Source organism: Desmodus rotundus, chromosome 11 (assembly GCF_022682495.2).
Source record: "Desmodus rotundus isolate HL8 chromosome 11, HLdesRot8A.1, whole genome shotgun sequence".
NCBI lineage: Eukaryota > Metazoa > Chordata > Mammalia > Chiroptera > Phyllostomidae > Desmodus > Desmodus rotundus.
In genome coordinates, this window is record NC_071397.1 from 19441941 (window position 1) to 19461588 (window position 19648).

General features: G+C 38.9%; 1 protein-coding gene across 1 annotated transcript in view; it reads left to right on the forward strand.

Moving 5' to 3' along the window:
* Positions 1-1470: 1470 nt before the first annotated feature.
* Positions 1471-19648, forward strand: part of HCRTR2 (hypocretin receptor 2) — an 83157-nt gene continuing 64979 nt past the window's right edge. Inside the window, exon 1 of the mRNA XM_024557940.3 lies at positions 1471-1696. Coding sequence (XP_024413708.1) covers positions 1471-1696 — 226 coding nt within the window. The remainder of the gene's footprint in view (positions 1697-19648) is intronic.

Below are 19648 nucleotides of genomic sequence, written 5' to 3' on the forward strand. Positions count from 1 at the left end.
AATATAGGTTATAGAGATAGTGCCATTTAAAAAAACAATGGAAATAATTGGAGAAAAAGTGAACGCAATAAGTATGGAAAGGGGAGGGGACTGTGGTGCTTATTTTGAATAGTGAAGAATTGTCCTGTGGAAGATTTATCCCATGTAGTACCAAGGTGAAATCTAGGTATTGGGGGTTAAAGGCAGAAAACCAGATGTTGGTTTTAGACCTTGTTTCAGTGTAAGGGACAGTTTTCTAAACTTTGCAGCAGTCCTATAAGGGTGAAGGTAATAAGTTATGGTGGTCACATCTAAATCAGGTGGTGACACATCAGCAATGTTACCAGGAGGCTTCTAATCTTTAGCTAAAGTTAAGCCTATGATTTCAAGGTCCTTCCCAAGTCCAAATACAATATTCCCAACATGCTCATTGAGAATGAAAGGATCCTGAGCAAATCCCAGACAAATCCCAAAAGACTTTCCTTAGAGACCAAATCGATTAATGAGAGAATGACAGGTGATATCAGTCCGGAGTCAATGAGGAGAAAGACCAGTGGGGTGTGGTATTCGCGGGAGAAGGAGCATTTCTGTTCATTCCACTCCATCCTGCTGAGAATGTTTCAGGCTGTCTGGTGAGTCTCTTTTGCTTGACAACATTAACTATGAGCGCATTAACTATGACCCTTAGTGTCCCTTAAAGATTCGCTACTGTATTCATATGACACGCTGTTGTAAATACAAATTCCAACTAAGTATATCTTAAATAGGGTCGTATTCCCCAGCTTGGAGGAAGGAGAGAGGAAGAGATGCCTTAAAGATTCAGCAACAGCTAAATTGGCAAAGCCAAACACAAATGTTAAAATACTTCTCTGCAATGACTTCTGCACAGTCCTGCTGGAGGAACACAGTGGCTCCTCCCCATTACCTTTATCTTTACACGAAGGAGACAAATGCATCAGTAAAACCCTGTGTTAACCATGTATTGACATGCTCGCTATGTCCACAGACCTGCACAAGTATGGTTTATACAAACTGCACGTGAGAAATGGAGAAGGAAAAAGTAGAAAAGAGGGAGATTGAACCCACAGAGAAACAGGATAAAATAATTTTCATTACTTTTTTTTTTTTCCTCTCCCACTTCAGCTCTCTGTCAGCGCGGGAGGAGGCTGTGGCTGCGGACTCAGTGCTGGAATGAGGAGTAATTGAGCTTCAGCACAGGCCGAGGTAGCGTCTCCTCCTCTCGGTGTCATTGCTGCAGCCTCCGGGCCGGGTCCCCGGGTGGAAAATCGTTTGCAAAGACAGCGAATGCGCCGCAGAAGTTGCCCAGCATAGGACTCCGGAGGCATTGGCTCGGTAACTTTTCACGTCATTTTCTGCTCTGGAGCCCCTTCTCGCCTGGCCGCGCAGCCTTTCCCACCGCGACTCACCAGTGCTCATGGGGAAGGGGAAGAGCAGCTTGCAGCACTGATCCGAACCGGACTCGAGCCCGTGATGTCCGGCACCGATTTGGAGGACTCACCCCCTTGTTGCAACTTGTCATTTGCTTCGGAGCTGAATGAAACTCAAGAGCCCTCTTTGAACCCCACCGACTACGATGAAGACGAGGAATTCCTGCAGTACCTGTGGAGGGAATACCTCCACCCGAAAGATTATGAGTGGGTCCTGATCGCCGGGTACATCATCGTGTTCGTGGTGGCTCTCGTTGGGAACGTCCTGGGTGAGTCTCCTCCGGAGCAGCCCTCCCGAGGGCTGCCACGTCCCCTTCGCCCCCGGCTGCACAGGCTCTGAGACCCCTCCCACCCCCTCGGACGCAAACAAAGAGGTCGCTGCTCTGGGGTGGGGTTTTCTACTTAAAAAAAAAAAAAAGTTTTCTAATTTTTAGGAACCAGGACCGAGCCCTAGAATGGTGATTCCTTTTTTCTGCAGGGAGAAGCGGGGAACCGCGTTTCCTAGGCGCGAGCACCTGGGTTACAAGAGGGGCAGCGACGGGGATCTCCAGGTGGATGTTGAGTATGGGGAAATTAGTCATCCTTTTGTGTAACGTGGCTGGGTGTTTGGAGTCTGGGGAGAGGTAAAGCTGGCAGAATGCGAAGCTGTGCCTCTAAGGAGTGAGCTGGCTTCGGCTTTTGAAGTCACAAAGGATTTGCAGACGTAGTAGAGTGCCCTTTGGCGCGGAGGTTTAGGCTCTGTCTAGAAGTGGTAATAAGGGCGTAGGGAGTAGGGACGGAGGAAAAGCAGGGGATTCATTCACGCACTGTAGCTGACTTACACAGGAACCATGCTGGGCGCAAGCAAGGAGGGGCATCTGAGAAAAGTGCGAAAGAGATGGCAATCATTCACCCATTCACTCATCATTCATTCATTCACCCACTCGACCAACATCCCCACGCCGCCCAGAGGACGTTTGTTGCCACGCTTGGGAAATATTTGTAACTGATTTTCTTCCCCCAAAGATGAGACCAAGCTTAATGCTAGGCTCTCTCTATTTGTCTCTGTCTAAGGTTTGCATGTAACCCCCCCCCCCACGTCTGCACAATTTCTGAGGGTTGGGGAATAGGTGCACCGGCGATATGGTGGCTGAGGTGGTTGAGTTTATTAGCACAGCTGGGGAATCCACTTAAAGAAACAGCTTTGCAAGGGAGAGGAGGACTTAGCATGAATTGTGAATGGAAGGAGCCATGTACCTGGATGAATGGAAAGTGGGAGGTGTTTCCTATGCAGAGGGCAGTGTGGAGGGAATCTCTGTTGAAAATAACAGGAGGAGATGGGGCGGGGTGGGGGGTGGGGACTAGGAGAAGACGCTCTTGATTTTCAGTTATAAAAATGGAAAAGGAGGAGTAAGGTGAGAGGCTGAGAGGCTTTGAAGCCCAGAGCAGAGAATTTGTAGCTTCAGTGGAGGATAATAAGGGACTTCCCAGGCTTTGAGCACTCACCTCGTTTTCACCTTCTCTCCCCAAGTGTGTCAGTCTGGCCAGGAGGCACTGAAAGTAGTCTCTCAGCAGTTCGGCAAGTGGAGTAGTTGATAGTGTGTTGATGGAGAGATGTTCTGAGAAAATCGGTAGAATAGTATGTGATAAGAAAAATAAGACTCCTCTGAGAACTTTAGTTTTGTTCTTCCTGTATTATTTTTGACTATTTTTTGTTGGTTTTTTAAAGGTATACATACGGGAATCTTTTGGGGATGTAAATAAGATGGATAAAGGTGGAAATACACATGGTTAGGGCCCTTTGTTATAAGGATACAACTATTAATATAATGCTTTTCTTGTTTTCTTTCTTCTTGTCACCCTTAGGGTTACAACTATTAAGACATGGCCACTAGTATAGCAACATTTCCCTGCATTATGCCAACACTTAATGATAAGTGAATAACCCAAACTGAATATCTGTTGAGTACCTAATATGTGACAGACCCCATCATATACACTCTCTCGCTTAAACCTCAAAGTAACCCACATTTGACAGAAGGAGAAGCAAGGCTTAGAGAAATGAAAGGACTTATTAAGGAACCCGATTCAGATTCGGTTCCATTTCCTCTGACCTCAGATCCAGAAGTCTCCGTTGATATTCCACTCTATAGCTAAAAAACCATATGAGGAATAAATTCCTGATTCCCGATTGTCTGCAAGCCTATGAAACACACTTCCTGTGCTCTTCTGCACCTATGTTCACTGCTAATAAATTACCGCAGGAGGCTAATGGCTCTCTCATTCTCTCCAACAAAAACCTGGCCATGGAGAAAAGTTATTGCAGTGCCGTAAACTTTTGACATGTTTTGCAGGAATAGCTGCAAATCATAACTATTTCCCTTCTCCACTTTTATTTTGGGCTTAATCTCTGTGATAAAAGTTGCTCCTCTTTGCTGTTGTTTCATTATAGCTTTGAACAGACCTGTGAGGCATATTATAACCTGATTGAGTAGTTTAGGGGGTCCGCTTGCTAGCCTGGGAAGTGTTTTAATCTCAAGAAGGAAACACTTCCACAGTCAGAGGACCTGTTTCATTAGGTAAAGGAAGAGAGCACTGTCCGTAGTGCCGAGTGCTGAAATGGCCAAGTGCATTCAGCTTAAAAAGAAATATTTACTCAAAGCACTCTGCTCTCAAGAGGCTGACAGCTGTTTTCCTCAGCAATGAATGACACTGAAATTGTCTCTGGCTGAACTGAAACCTATTCTTTGCTGACATATGCCCTGAAAGTTGATGAAGTTAAGTTTGACATTTAAACAAATGAGCAGTGTCATTACTCACAGACAGCTTCCTGCTCTTTGATGTCACTGTCAAATTTGTGAAATGGATTAGATTGAGAATTGATTTTTCCTCCCTCTGGTATAAGTAATTCTATGCAGAGAGTAATAGGACATCGCCTTATTTTGTAAGATAAAGAGGCAACATTAGGTTTGAAGGTGAAATACCGCAGTGTAAGTAGCCTATGTAATCGCTGACCCTTTGGGTCCATTCAACATTTGTACTTGCATGTAACTGAATACTTGGAAAATCTCAATCTTTTTGAATTTACAAATGTAATGTACTGGTTAGAAGTCATTCCCCACCTCCAATGTCCTTTCGTGAAGTCATATAACAGGATGACAAAGTCTTGATCATCCCCACCTTAGTTTCTTTACTCAACAGTTCTTCTCTTTCATTATATGCCCTCTCCACTATCAGGTGCTTTTTTCCAGAGATAAAGAGCAGTTTCCTGAAAAAAAAGCGATAAAAGTCATTAAAAATAAGGCAAACACTCCGCTTCACAGAATTTCACTAGTATTGCATTCTAATAAAAAGTACATGCATGTTTAATCATAGACTGACTAGGATTTAAGTCCTAGAAGACAAGGTGGGGCAGGGTTCTTTTTGGAAACAATGTTTTTCCCATATCTTTAAAATTATGCCCCACAAAACCTATTCCTAAGTACTTCTTGTACTATAGCCAAGTGACTGCATTCAATTATTTAACCAGTATATTTTGAGCAATATTGTGTTTTTAAAATTAATGTGTTTTGGGGGGAGAAAGCTCTTGGGGACACTCAAAGGAAAATATTTAATTTCCTGTTATTTTTTTTTTTAGTTGAAACTGGATGGAGAGATAAGTTCTAGTCAATTCAAACATTAAACATTTGGAGGAAGCGAGCAATTCTCTGCCTTTCTTACTTCTGCATTTAAAGATATCTTCATTTTTACCTGGAATGCTTTTATTTCTCCTGTTGTTGCTTCCATATGAAAAATGGGGAGAATATTCAACAAATGACATGAGTTCGGCCATGCTTTTTGCTTCTTGTGTGACCATTAACAAGTTATTAAACTCTCCAAATCTGTTCTTTCCAATTGAAAATTAAGGCTGATAATGGCTGCCTTGTAGAAATCTGATGAGGATATAATATGTAGATATCCTGTGTGTAGATATATAGAGAGGAATACATGTGTGTGTATGTATATATTTGTATATATGTGTCTGTATGTATGTATGCGTGTATACATACTAAATATGAGTGTATATGTTTTTCTCGACACGTAGTAAACACTAAATGCTGATAATGACTTCATTCTGAGTGTTGAAATCCCTTCCCGGTGTGGTTTGCAGCCACCTCTGTCTCTATGTCTGTGATTCTGTAGCTGTTTATGGCCTCTGCTCTAGCCTTTTTCCAAATTGAGTGTTTTACTAAAAGATATTAGTAAAATCGATCTTGCCTTTTCTCAATTGAGTATTTTGCTAACTAAAATCGAGTTGGCACATGTTACTCTCCTTTTTCATACCAGCTCTACCTGCCCATCCTCCAACAGGTGCTTAGTGCCTTTGTGCTGACTACTTAACATTGCTTTCCCACCTCTCTGTGAAAGTCATTCCTGTCATGATCATTTTTCCCTCACACACACACACACACACACACACACACGGTTTCAGTGTGCCCGCACTGCATCCCATTCACAGAGATTTGCATTGTTGGTGGGTTGGTCTACCACTGTTAATGTTTTCAACAACACCCACATACACACAAATGCACACTGGCAATAATATGTTGTTTTAGCTCAGTTAAAGCACACTGCCTATGAAGAATTTCCCAGTAACAGTCAACCTAAGTTTGGTGGATGGGATAGAAAGAGTATCTCTAATAGGATTTCTTCTTACAGAGCTAATCTTATGCCCCGATTTTGGAAATGGCAGCTGCAGGTTCGCACTACTCCTCAGCCTAAGGAACATTTCTTTAATGGTTCTCCTAATGCCCAGTTCAGATCTGTGGGTGTGTGCAAACCCACCCTTTCCTATGCAGGAAGCAGAAAGAGGATAGAGATAATATATTACTCATCCCTGGCAGGACTCTGTAGAAGTCATGAATAGTGACTGTAAAAGGTAATACAAATATACTCAATAAGCTTTAAATGTGTGTTTTTAGTTACAGAATGCAAAACGTGCTTATCTGAATAAGAATTAAAGTGATGCCTCCACATTTTTACTAAAATCATAACCACTTAGTTTTACTGGGTAAAATAAATTGTGCTTTTGAGTTGCACAAAAAACTTAGTGATAATTTTTTAAATGTCTATCTTAAATATAAGAGCAACAATTACCATGAACAGACGCTAATGAGATAACATGTGCTACTGATAATTTGAATGTAATAGATTCTTTCTACATTTGAAAAAATATGAATAAAGTGTGATAATGTAAATAATACCAGTTTTCAAAAGAGGCCAAATCTGACATTCAAACACAAATGCAGTATTCCAGGTTTTTTATTTTATTAGGGCATACCTATGCATTTTATAGATTTATATGATTTTAATCATTTAATAGTTTAGAATGTATTTGCAAACCCTCAGGTACTGCAGCTATATTATCATTCCAAAGTCCCTGAGTTCTCACTCAGCTCCTCAAATTTCAGGAGTATCCACCACTGGTGTGATTTCACTAGTGAAAGATCTTTCCGTTTTTCTTCTTGCAGCATTCTGACATATTCCCCACCATGAGTGACGTTGGCTCCAGTAACTAATGGCTCACTGTTAGGGGTCAGTCAATGCCATGTGGTGGGGGAAGCGGGGGGTGTTCATCTCCAGTCCCTTTCCTCACCACAAAGGAAAACGAAGACTATTTATTGAGTACTATGTGCCAGGCTCCACAATGAATGTAACTATTTCATCAACGCTTCGTAACAAGTTTGAAGGAGGAAAGTAGTAGCTTTGTTTTACAAACAAGAAAACTAAAATTCAGAGAGCTATTTTAACTTATTCCAAAGTTTAGTCATACAGTAAGTAGCAGCACGAGGTTTCAGATACAAATTTATCGGGTTCCGTGGCCCATTTGTGTCCCATTACTTTATCCTGTCTCTTTGCTTCTAATTCTGATCGAGAAACACAGACGAAGAGAAAGTGGAAATGATACTTAGGTGTGCCCTCTAGACAATTTACAGAGTTGTTCTGGCAAGTTGCCACGCCGGCTCTCTGACAGACTAGAGCTGTGAGCTCATCTGATAAACTGATCAAGGTCAGGCTCGAGTTACTTCCAAAGAGAAAATTTCAAGGTAAAGTAGGTTCTGCCAAAAATGCTTTCGCCCGGTCAGGGGGTGAGTCACTGGGTACATGTTAGATAATTTTGGCCAAGGATCACTTTCTTATTGAAGATGCAACGTTTAGACAGGATTTAACACTGAGGGTCTAGCATTCGCTATCGCACATGATCTAAAGGTCTTTTCCCCCTTTTATAGATTACTTACTTACTTAATTTATTTATTTTTAGTTGAATTTTTTTAGGGACACTGCTTAACAAAAATCATACAGGTTTCAAGTGCACACTCTGCAACACATCATCCGTACAGTGTGTGTGTGTTTACTCACTGCCCCAAAGCTACCCCAAGGCTAGTCTCTGTGCATCCCCGTGTACGCCCCCCACCCTCCTCCACTCCCCCCCACCCCCTCCGCCTGCAATCACCACACTGTCGTCTGTGTCCATGAGTTTTTTCTTTCTTTTCTTTGTTGCTCAATCCCTCCACCCCTGCACCCAAATCCCCTGACAGGTCAGCCTGCTTTCTACCTTTTCAAGTTTTCAATACTATACATGCATTTTATTTTTTCCTTCCTGTGACATAATTAGTGTTAACTTTGCAAAACTCATGTTTCCTTTGATTTGACTGAATAGGTCCATCTTTATATCACACAATACGGCCCTAGAGCATGAGGGTGTTACCTTTAGATACCGACAACAGACAACTTTGAGATGCTATGAGATGAAATGTACAACATATATAACCAGTATTTTAATAGGCAGTTTGTGAGACTGAATTTGTTCATTTCACCTTTGTTTTCAAAGAGAGATGATCTCTTAACAAAGTAAATGTATTTTATATGTATATTTAAAATAGGTTATGTTTTCTCACAAACAAAAAATAAACTTCAGAATAAATATGCACTTTATTCTTTAAAAATATTTTGGAATTATTAACATTGAGTCATTTCCAGTAATTTGCTTTCAATATCAAATACAAATGAACAATGTTTAATATTTACATGGTATTTTGCTCTTCAGAAGACGTTGTTACATATATTGTCTCATTTATTCTTCACAACAATGTTAACAGGTAGGTCTTAATTAGTGAAGAAATAATTCAAGTACTTGAATCACCCTAAGAAAGTTTGAGTAGGTGCAAATAAGAAGGGATGGCGTGTCAGCCTGGGAGAAGTTTGCCAGTTTCCTGTATAGAAGAGGCCAGGATAGCGATGCTAACTGCGCTTGTCCGGCCTTCAGCTGTGATGTCTTTGATACCTGGTTTTTGCAACGGTATGTGTTCGAATGTACACCAAAAAACCTTACAAACCTGGTAAAAAAAAAAAAAAAAAGAAAAGAGTTCTAATGCTTTAATTTAAAATAAGAAGTTACTCTTACAAGCCCCAGAATACGTGAAGTCCTTCCAGTCATCACAGCCTCTTTCTGTAGGCATTGCTTTATGAGAGCTTTATTGGCTTGAATAGCGAGGCTATGCCATACTAGCAAATAAACCCTGAATTCTCACTGACTTTGTGTCCCAAAAGTTTATTTGTTGCTTATGGAATAGCTAATGTGGGTTGGAGAGTCTGTTTTACTCACTAACCCATTGTCCAGGTATCCTCCATGTTTTAGGTGCCACCTTAACAGGTGGCCTCTGTGGTGACCAGCCTCCAGGATGGCTCCATTTTTGGGTCTTCACACCCTTGTGTAGGCCCCTTTCCCACTGTGCCAGGATTGGGCCATGACCAAAAACATACAGCACAGGGGGTGGTCTGTCACTTTCAAGATTACATTATAAGATTACAGCTTCTGCTTTGAGTCCCCACTCTTTCTGTTCCTCTTGAATTTCTTGCTCTGAAGGAAGTAAGATGGCTTATTGTTAGCGACCTATATACTAAGACATAGAAAAATCCATCCAACAGCCATAGAGGAAATACGGCCTTTAACAACCACATGTATGAACTTGAAAGCAAATCTTTCAGCCAGGCTGAGTCTTGAGATGCCTGCAATAGCACACTTAACTGGAACTTAATAACAGACAGAACAATCTAGCGAAATTTCTCCCTGATTCCTAACCCTTTAGAAGCTGTGAGATATGTTTGTTGTTTTAAGATTTTTTTGAATTTGGGGGTAAGTTGTTATATAGTGTCCTAAGTTGTCATGGTAGCAGAAGTGTGAACTGCAAAAAGTATACTGGCTCTTAACCACCTTTGCCCCAAATCTACACATGTCAACTGTACCCCTAATCATTTGGCCCAAACCAAACACATTGCATCACCCTAACTGCACATGGGGCTGAAAAATGTAAAGGAAACCTGTCTTTGTCATGGAAACCATACAATAGTTAAAAGTATTGTTAACTTGCATAGACTCAGAATAAGGAAATTTAGCAATCATGTTCTTAATGTCACGAGGCTAAGATGAGCTGATAGCAATAACCACTTCACACTTCAGATCTCTGCCAATGAAAGTGACATGTAATATTGGGAGACTTCACCAAGTTGATCACTATGCTAAGACGCTAGAGGAAAAGATACTAGAAATCATGAAACCTACACTCTAGGGGGAGAGACAAACATGTTAATAGACTATTTCAACATAATATGGCAAGTGCTCTGACAGGCGGTGATAGGGTGTAGTGAAAGTATATGAAGAGCACTTCATTTCAATTGGGGGATTAGAGAAAGATCCAGGAGGAGATGACACATACGCTGAATTTTAATGCATCAATTCAAGTTATACAGGTGAGGAAAATTGGGTAAGGATGTCCTAAGCAGAGGAAACAACATGAGCGAAATCAAAGATGCGTGAAATAGCATGGGCTATGAAGAGAATGTTAAGCAATTGGGTAACTCAAGTGTAACTGAGGAGGAGCGGAGTCTAGAGATGAGACGGGAGCATTAGGTAAGGGTTGGGTTACGGAAGGCCCGTGTACCCCACTGAAGATCCTGGCTGGCTTTGACGCTGTAGTTTCAAGGGAGCCTTAAAAGGTGTAAAGGAGAGTGCTGCCGTTGGTGTGCATTTTTCATGAGAGCATCCTGGGGCTAGTGTAAAGGAGGTCCAAGAGGAGAAAGACTTGCGAGGGTTTTCCACTGATGTTGGGGCCCATTAAATCAAGCCGGCTTCAGTAAAAAATATTGATAATTAAAATAAAAATTATCTAAATAATTACTTCTATGAAGCTTTCTGTATGCTGTATAAGAACGAAAAGGAGAAAAGAAGAAAGTGAGAAAATGAAGAGAAAAATACAGGAAGGGAAAAGGAAAAAGACTAAAATTAGGAAAAATGTTGCTATTTTGGCTTTGTAGAATACTTAAATTTGAGAAGAAATTTCTGTTTAAATTATTTTTATATTTTTCCTGAAGGATGTATACAAGAATCTTACATGTCATGGCTTTATTAATATTTCCAATATTCTATATAGTTTTCACTAAAATCATTTTTATAATAACTTTTTGGGGAGGTTTCAAAAAGTTACTATATGCTTAGTCACCCATTATTTTGGTCTTTAGATCAGTTTTTTGGCCTCAAACTAATATCAAAAAGATGAAAAATTTGAGATTTAATGAATTTTTTTAATATTGTCTTTTTAAAAATATATATTATTTACTTTTAGAGAGAAGAGAAGGGAGGAAGAAGGAAAGTGAGAGAAATATCAATGTGTGAGAGAAACCTCGATCAGTTGGTTGCCTCTCCCAGGTCCCAGCTGGCATGTGCCCTGCCTGGGAATCGAACCTGCAGACTTTTGGTATGCGGGACAATGCCCAATCTGCTGAACCACAGCAGTGAGGGTGAAATTTTTTATATTTTCAAATGAAATTCCCATTTTTTTACTGCAACATACTTAGAATTTTCTGAAGGTACTCATTTAAAATTTATTCTACACGGCATTTTTATCACTCAAATAATCAATGAAGATATCACATTGACCCCAGGTGAGTCCTGAGGGAATTACAGGAAACATTTCTCTACAAGTTGACTTGATAACATTTCAAAATTTTTAAAACTTGGTTAGTTTTTAAAAACTTTTACACAGTGGAGTATCAAGATGTTGTATCATAAAGTTCTACACCTGAAATTTATACATTATTAACAAATGTTACACCCAATATTTAAAAAATTAAAAGTATATAGAAAGTTTTAAAATGGAAAATAAATAAATACACAAATAAATAAATACTTTAAAAAACCTCTATTTGCTACTCCTAGTTGACAATAGGAATACAGTGGAGACTAAAAATTATAATATCCTTTTCTAGACTTTCAGTAAGTTTTTATTCCTACTGAGACAGTCTAAAATGAATTTATAAAGGACATGGCTTGTAACCATGTGAGGCCTTCATTTGATCACTACATTTCTAGAAATAGGGTCAAAAATGCACTGTCTATACTAATTCATTTCATCAGAATGAATTAGTATAGACAGAAGAAGTTCAGAGTGAATTTGATAAGTCATCCACTTTGGTAGAGAACTGTATTGCCTATAAATACTATTCAGAAGGCAATATGTCTTTCTTAAAATGTGCAAATTGTGTAAATATTTCTGGCGAGATGTACAAAGATATGATTAAGTGCTTATGAAACCATTTGTCATCGGGTGAAACTGAGTCAACTTTTCATTATGATAAAGTAGCTTAAAAGTTAATCTTTCCAATGAGAATACTTAATACAAAAATTTCTCAATTTTAGAAAGCTTTAAAATATACATTAATAAATCTCACTAACTGGCATAAGGAAGGACTTCATAATTACTGGGACATTTACATGCTTGGGCTTGATTTACATCTCAGACATAGGAAGCCTAGAAAGACTGTTCTTTAAAGTGATCAGAGAGGGTGATGGTGACTCATAGATTCCTGAAAGTCAGTAACCCAAGTTTATAGATTGATGTGTTTTATTTTTCCCAGGCATAATGAACTTTGCAACTAATCACTGAAAGGAAGCCAAACTGTCTCAGTGGAAATGGAAGAGTACGATTTTAAGAACTAAAAAACTCATAAATAAAATCCTGTGGGTGTGTGCACACAGACACATTTGGGGGATTGCCCTGCCTGGGGACTGAACCTGAAACCCAGGCGTGTGCCTTGACTGGGGATCAAACGGCGACCCTTTGCTTTGCAGGACGACACAACTAACTGAGGCCCATGGGTCAGGGCCACCCAAGATTTTCATGCAAGAGTCAGAAGCTACCTTCTGAACTTTAAACATGCCAAAACGGGTATAAGGCCTTGACTTTCCCAGAGTTAAGAGCTATTTTCAACTACCCTGTGAGTAAAACAACTAGCTTTTTGGAAGCAAACAAATAAATAAATAAATACACTAAAGATGCATACGTCCTTGAATTAACATTCCTGTAAGAAGGAGTATCTCTTGGTTTCATCGATCGTTGTGGCATAAGTTCATTCTCTTCATTCTCTTGAACAGACATGCTGTATTCCTGCTTTACAGCCTTCACAGTTTCTATCCCCTCTGACCCTCTCATGGGTGGCTCCTTCTCAGGTCCCTTGTCACATCGTTTGACAAGGTCTCTCTGAAGGCCCAGTCTGAATTATCAGCCCCCTTGTGTACTGTGATTCCATTCCATTTTATTTTGTCACAGAACTTATTACTTTTGAAAATATACTCTTGGTTTATTTGTTCATTTTTCTGTGTCTCCCTTAAGCATCATGTAAGCTCCTCGAGGAGAGATCCTTTATTTTTCTTTTTTGCAGATGCATCCTCAGTGTCTAGAACAGTGCTAGGCATGCAGCAATTTTTAGTTACCAAATAAAGTATTAGATTTCCACCAGGAGAAATGCTTTAATTATGAGTACATTAAAATGGGCAATTCAGGCTTTACATTTTTTCAATATACAATTTTAAAATAAAACCTCGGTAACTTGAATTATGTTTGTGATAATTTTGGTCAATATCTTAAGGAACACACACTTTAAAATGAATATTATATAATTACTAAAGAAATGTTTCAGGGAACATTTGCAAATCTCTCCCCAGCACTGAGGTTCCCTTAACATTACCAAGAAACTATTTGGCTCTTGGCAAGTGGGATTTAAAACTGTGCTGTGGCAGGTTTTTTGGGGTTTTTTCCTCCTCAAGGAAGTTATACCCAGATCCTTCCAAATAACATGACGTATTCTACAATAACTGAGGGGAACACGTAACATACACAATTCTTACTTAAGCCCTCTTTGCTCTTTGATTTGAAGTAATTCTTAGTTATTTTCTTTTATGTTTACATAAAAGTTGAAGGACATATTTGACCATTTGTGTCCCATGTGCAGGAAGAGAGCTGAGACTGAATGTTACCAGGACTCCACACTTTCTGCGATAAAAAGGGCCAGACATACCCTCATGTGAGCCCTGGATGTTTCGGGGATGCCCCCAGAAACTCAGCCTTAAGAATCCTTTCTCATCCTGCCCATTGCCAGTGACATAACTATTCTGGTCATAAGTACCCTAGACAGTGCAGACAATTTAAAAAATCTACTTTCAGATGGAGCACAAGAGCAGTGTTGATAAAAACTGAATAGTTCAGATACTTCATTTAATGAGGAATAAGGGGGGAAAAACCCTTTTGACTAACTCTGGACCTCAGTTTTCTGAAATATCCATCAAATCATAAATCTTTAAAAATCAAAGTGCTATCTTGCACAGAGAAGGGAGGCATTGCTAGCAGACCCTGGACTAATTAAAACAATTTAATCAAAATTTCTCATTGCTGTGAATTAACTAAATTGCAATAGAATTTGCATGTTATTCTTTTTGGAGTTGTTATATCACCCTAATTACATAACTCTTCGACATTTTGGCTAATCCTACAACAACCTGTGTGATTGGGCTATTATTCACTTTTTTTTTTACCAGGTAGTGAGTGACATTTAATATTAGAGAGCTGCTTTTGTGTCTCTTGTTTGAATAGCTGTCCATGTTATCACTTTGCTTCCCCATTTCTGAATACTAAATAAATACAATGCTCTGTTCTCCCTTTCCATTCTTCCTGGGACAATGCAGCTATGATAGTGTGCATAGCAAGCTGAGAAATAGAATGTGTGTAGTTTAAGGAAAATACACAAATTTTTATGTGCATTTTTTGGTAAACTCAGCTGAAAGGGTCTGAAGATTCAGTGACTAATCACCACAGTCGCATTGGTCTGTAACTCGGAGTAGGTACCTGGCCGCAGAGCGGGGAAGAGGAGTGTCAGCAAAAGTCAAGCCTGGCATAGATTTTCTCTGCTGATACACAGGAGTTCATGAGACTTCTCTGAGTGCTAACTCACAACGGCAGTGTTTATCAATTGTTGGTGTGATTTGATGTCATGCAAATATACCTTTATCATCCAAATGGAGGTAAAAGCAACTCAGTGCAACTGTAGCAGCAAAAGGTGCACAAAATACAAAGCAACCTGAACCAACACACAGGTTTTGTAGGGCTTATCTAATTTGGAGGTATTTCCTTTCCTTATTTCATTCAGCAAATATTTACTGAACTCCCACAATATGTAATCTGTTCTATTACATTCTGTGCAGGAAACAGTGAAGTGAATGAGGCATGGTCCTTACCTACCAGGAATTTCTAATCTTGTGGGAGAGACGGACGTGTAAACAACAGGCCATACTGTGAGCGTTATTGAAGAAGCATGTGCTAAGTGTTAGAACATGGAAACATAAGAGTTAGATCGGACCTGGGGTAGGAAGTACTCCTTTGCATAGGAAATAGCATTTGAGGTATTGTTGGTATATGAATGTAATTTGAAAAGTTCCAAAGGATGAAAAGAAATTATACCTAAGTTGATGAAGTAACCAGAGTATATTTATGATTGCTTACAGATACATAAATAACTATGCTGAAAGTGTCATTCAGGGAATTCCTGAATGGAAAACATAGATTTCCATGAACTTCTCTGAGTAATCTCAAGTAACAAAAACTTCAAGTAATCTCCTCCGATGCTTTGTATTCCTTTTATGGCCTTCTTTATCTTGTGGGTATCGCCCCACAGATACCTGTAATGTTATAGTGTGGTAGATTCAATATAAAAAGTCTTAAATCCCTAGAATTGTTTGAAAATAAGCTCTGATACATCAGAGCTCCTGAAGGAAGATTAATATAGGGCAATGGTAAGAAGTGGGAGTCATGAGAGACCAGATACTGGGAAGCCGTTTAGGAGCCTGTTGAGACGTTTCAGGCAAGTGATTACAAGGGTGAAACCAAGGCAGTGAAAATGAATACGGAAAAAATTAAACAAACATAGAAGACACTTTGGAGATAGATATTGGCAACCCATCAAATGTAGGGAATTGATGGGAACAGAAAATAATCATGATTAATAGACATTTTTGCCCAAAGAGAGAATATTGATTGTCTTATTTGTCATCTTCTTAATATAGACAAGCACTGTAGAAAGAAAATCAAGTGTTGTGAGCAAAGGGGTCAACACAAATTTAGCCAAGGCAGGAAGAGTTATAAGAGGAGCATACTTGTGGAGCTGTTCAGTAGGAAATAAGGTTTGCTTCCCCATATGCCACTTAGTTTGCTACTCAGAGATTTTTTTTTCTTTGTGGCTATGCAAGAAATCTATACAGTTTATGTGAGAATTATTTAGACAATGTGTTCTGCAATAATTAGAAGCATACAAGGAAATATAAATTTGTTAATAGGTGAATCAAGTTGCAAGACCTTTTTTGCAAACTAAAATTCATTAATTTAAAAAAATAGCTATTGTGTGCCCATCACAGCTCAAGAAAACAGGCAAAGCTCCTTCCCTTAAGAAATATATTCTAGTGGTGATATTTAAGCTACATTTTGATAGTAGGACCAACAGGATTCGCAGATGGATTGCATACAGGTGTGAGAAGAATAGATGAGTCAACATTCTCATCACAAGTAAGTGGATGTTGGTGCCATTTATTGAGATATGGGATGCTGAGGGAGGAGTTGGTTTCCTATAGGGAAGGAGAGAGAATCAAAAGTACTATACATTTTGAGACAGTTCAGGGAGATGTACGGTGAACATTTGAATATAAAATCAGGAGTATTAAGTCAAGCCAGATGAAGTAAACCTGTGATTTATAACCAGCCATCTTTTATGTCCATATCTTTTTACATATTCCTGTTATGACCTCCGACATGAAAGAGTATAGAAGGGGCTGCATAGTGAATACAAAATTCTTTCTTACATATTATTTTACTCTTGGCTTTCTCCTGCATGGAATCATCACAGATATGTTTCCTTAAACTGGGGAAAGAATCATCTTGAGCCACACATCAAGAAACAAAAACAAAAAGTTAGGTTACATGCTAAATTTTTTGTGTGTGTTCATGCCTGACTTACTGAGTTAGATTGTAGGGGCTGGTAACTCTAGAATTGACATTTAAGGTAGGGCCTGGTACCCTGAGTATGACAATCCCTGTCACAGAAAAAGGGTAAAAGTCAGCTTCCTGTTACATGGGGACTCCTGCTTTTGGAGGTCAACTTGAAAGCCAGGTGATGTTACATTTGACACAAATTCAAGTGTGCCTGTAAGAGCTACCAGAGGAGAGAAGATTAAAAGAACTGCTTTGAAAAAGGATTAGGCAGAAAAACAAGAAAATGCAGCAGAAATACTAATAGGAGATATTAAAGGAAAAGAGGGAGGGTTAGAGCTGTAGGAATCCCGAGACTTCACTGATGCCTTTGGAATAATAGTTACGTAACACTTCGAGCAGCGTTATTAGTGGGCACAAGGGCTCAATTTATTATTGTAGCAGTCAGTACACACGTTTTTGTTATCCAGCTTTGCCAAAACAAGGATGTTTCAGAAGTCTGTCACGACAAGCAGAATTCACTGCCTGCAGAATTCACTTCCTACAGAATTAGTAATGCAAAGATTTAGAAAAATTCTGGAGAAAAAATAGAAAAAAATTAGTAGTACAGAGGTGTACTACTAATTTGCATGTTTCTATTTACAATTTTCTATATGAAGTCAATGTTTCAGGACTGATGTGAAATTTACTTCCTTTTACTGTGTCTCTTGAATCATTGAACAAAATGTACACATATATTTCTATGCATAATAAATGTGGTTAATCATTTATGTCATGGAAGAAATCTGAGTGTTGCTATGAATAGGTGTTTAGCCACACAGAAGTATGTGAAAGACTGGCTTTGATTTAGTTCTAGTGGATCTGATTTATTAAATTACAAATGTGAGGGGCTATTAGTCCCAGAATAGATCTAGGATTATGTAAAATTACAAGAACATGAAAAGCTTTTTAGCAATAATATTGAAGATATGGAAATACTGGATGGGTATGGATTAAAACAAAGAATAAAAGCGTTCCTCCAGGGGCTTGTCCACACCGAGGTTCTAGAAATTCAGTTTCTCTCTGAAATAGCCTTATCTCTGTGTGTAAAGGAGGGAACATAGACTCTAGCAACTCCCTCTAAATCCCCTGCAGAAAATGCTTACCTACCTTTTTCTTCAGTGTATTGAAGTTTGCAAATATTCTACTTCCAAAGAGTAGCTGTTATAAAAATATTGTGAAAGATTTATAAGACTTGAGATATATTTGGGGATAGTAGGTTAGAGAGGAGACATTTTTATTATGGACTATGATCATACAGACTTGGAGTATTTAAGTCTAAATTGTTTCCTATACTTTGCATATATTGTATGTATATATAAAATCCTGGGTATACTTACCTATATTTTAAGGGATCAGTAGCTTTAGTTATAGATAATTTGATTCTCCTTTATATTCAGTTCAAGGAACTCACATTTACAGTTTCTGTTTTCATTTAAAAAATATATTTAGGCTGTGCCTTGGCTTTTATTAAGAAAGGCATTATCTTCCACTTTCCTGCAACTGGATCCCAAGTTATTACTTTCTATCTCCTTAGAGTATTGATTAAGATAAATGTTGATGACTAAAACATGACCAACTCTACTAAATCTAATTGTTTTCCTCTTTTGGGGGGAATCTCTATTATAAGTTAATCTATACACTCGGAATATAATCCAGGGACAGGATATACATTATAGTTTTATGAGCATTTTTCTATTCAACATTCTAATTAAATGCTTAAAGTTCTATTTTTAGCATTGTGTGCGTATAAGAAAACATGGTCTGTGCTCAGGTTTAAAAAGTAAAGAAAATTTACTGAGGGTTTCTGGAGAAGGATGCAAGGCCGTAGGGACAGATTTGTTTGGAAGGCCACGGGCTGCCCCTTTCTTGAGAGAAAATGTCAGCCTCTGCAGTGAAATCCTGACATTCTCCAGGGATCTGGTGTGGCTGGTCTGCTGCTATTGAATGGGTACAAGTGAAAACTGGATAATGAAAAAACATTCATTCATTCATTCACTCACTCACTTATTAATGAAACAATCATTGGGCATCTATTTATTGCCATCTATTTATTCCATGACACCAGCAAGAACAAAAATAAAAAAAAAAGACATCATTTTTTTCAAGGAGTTAACAGTCTCCTGGAAAGGATAGAAATACAATAGATTACAAAAAAACACACGGTGGTATTTACTATCAAAGAGATATGAACACTGCACTGAAATATAAGGTTGTATGTATAATATCAGCTTAATGAATGAGAAGGTTAACACTGTAGCCCTCCCTGGGCATCAAGAAGTGAAGGGCAGGAGGAACAGACAAAAGATGAGGCAAAAAATGCTGTCGAGGCAGGGCAGAAGCAAGCTAAACTTTGCTACCTCCAGCTTTCAGTATCCTCGGAATGACGGAAAAAAGTCTATGCCTTAGAGAATGTTTTGTGCCTTTCACTCCAAGCGGCAAATCTTGGGGTTTATTCACCTCTCTGGCAAACCACAATTTATGGAGGAATTCTCACTGTCCCCATCCCAGCCTCCTGTTGCCCTGTGAGACTTGATCCAAGTAGCATTAGCTCTAAATTTCCCATCAAATGTAATAGATTGGTTGTTTTATTATTACTGTCCTTGAAGTTTATTTTTGAGAAATAAGTCGTTTAGAGTTAGCATCATTAATTTTATCAGTGTAGGAATGGGCATAGAACGTGCTTTCTGGCTTGTGTGTGGCTTTTCCTCTTCTGTTGCCGCCTGAAGTCTGGTTCTCAACTGGTTACCTCCTTGGCGATGGAGCATAAATGGTAACACTTGGCAAGATTTTTTTTTCCATAACAGGTTTAAAAATAGTGGCCTAAGAATGATTTTGTTCATTTGTCTAAATTCC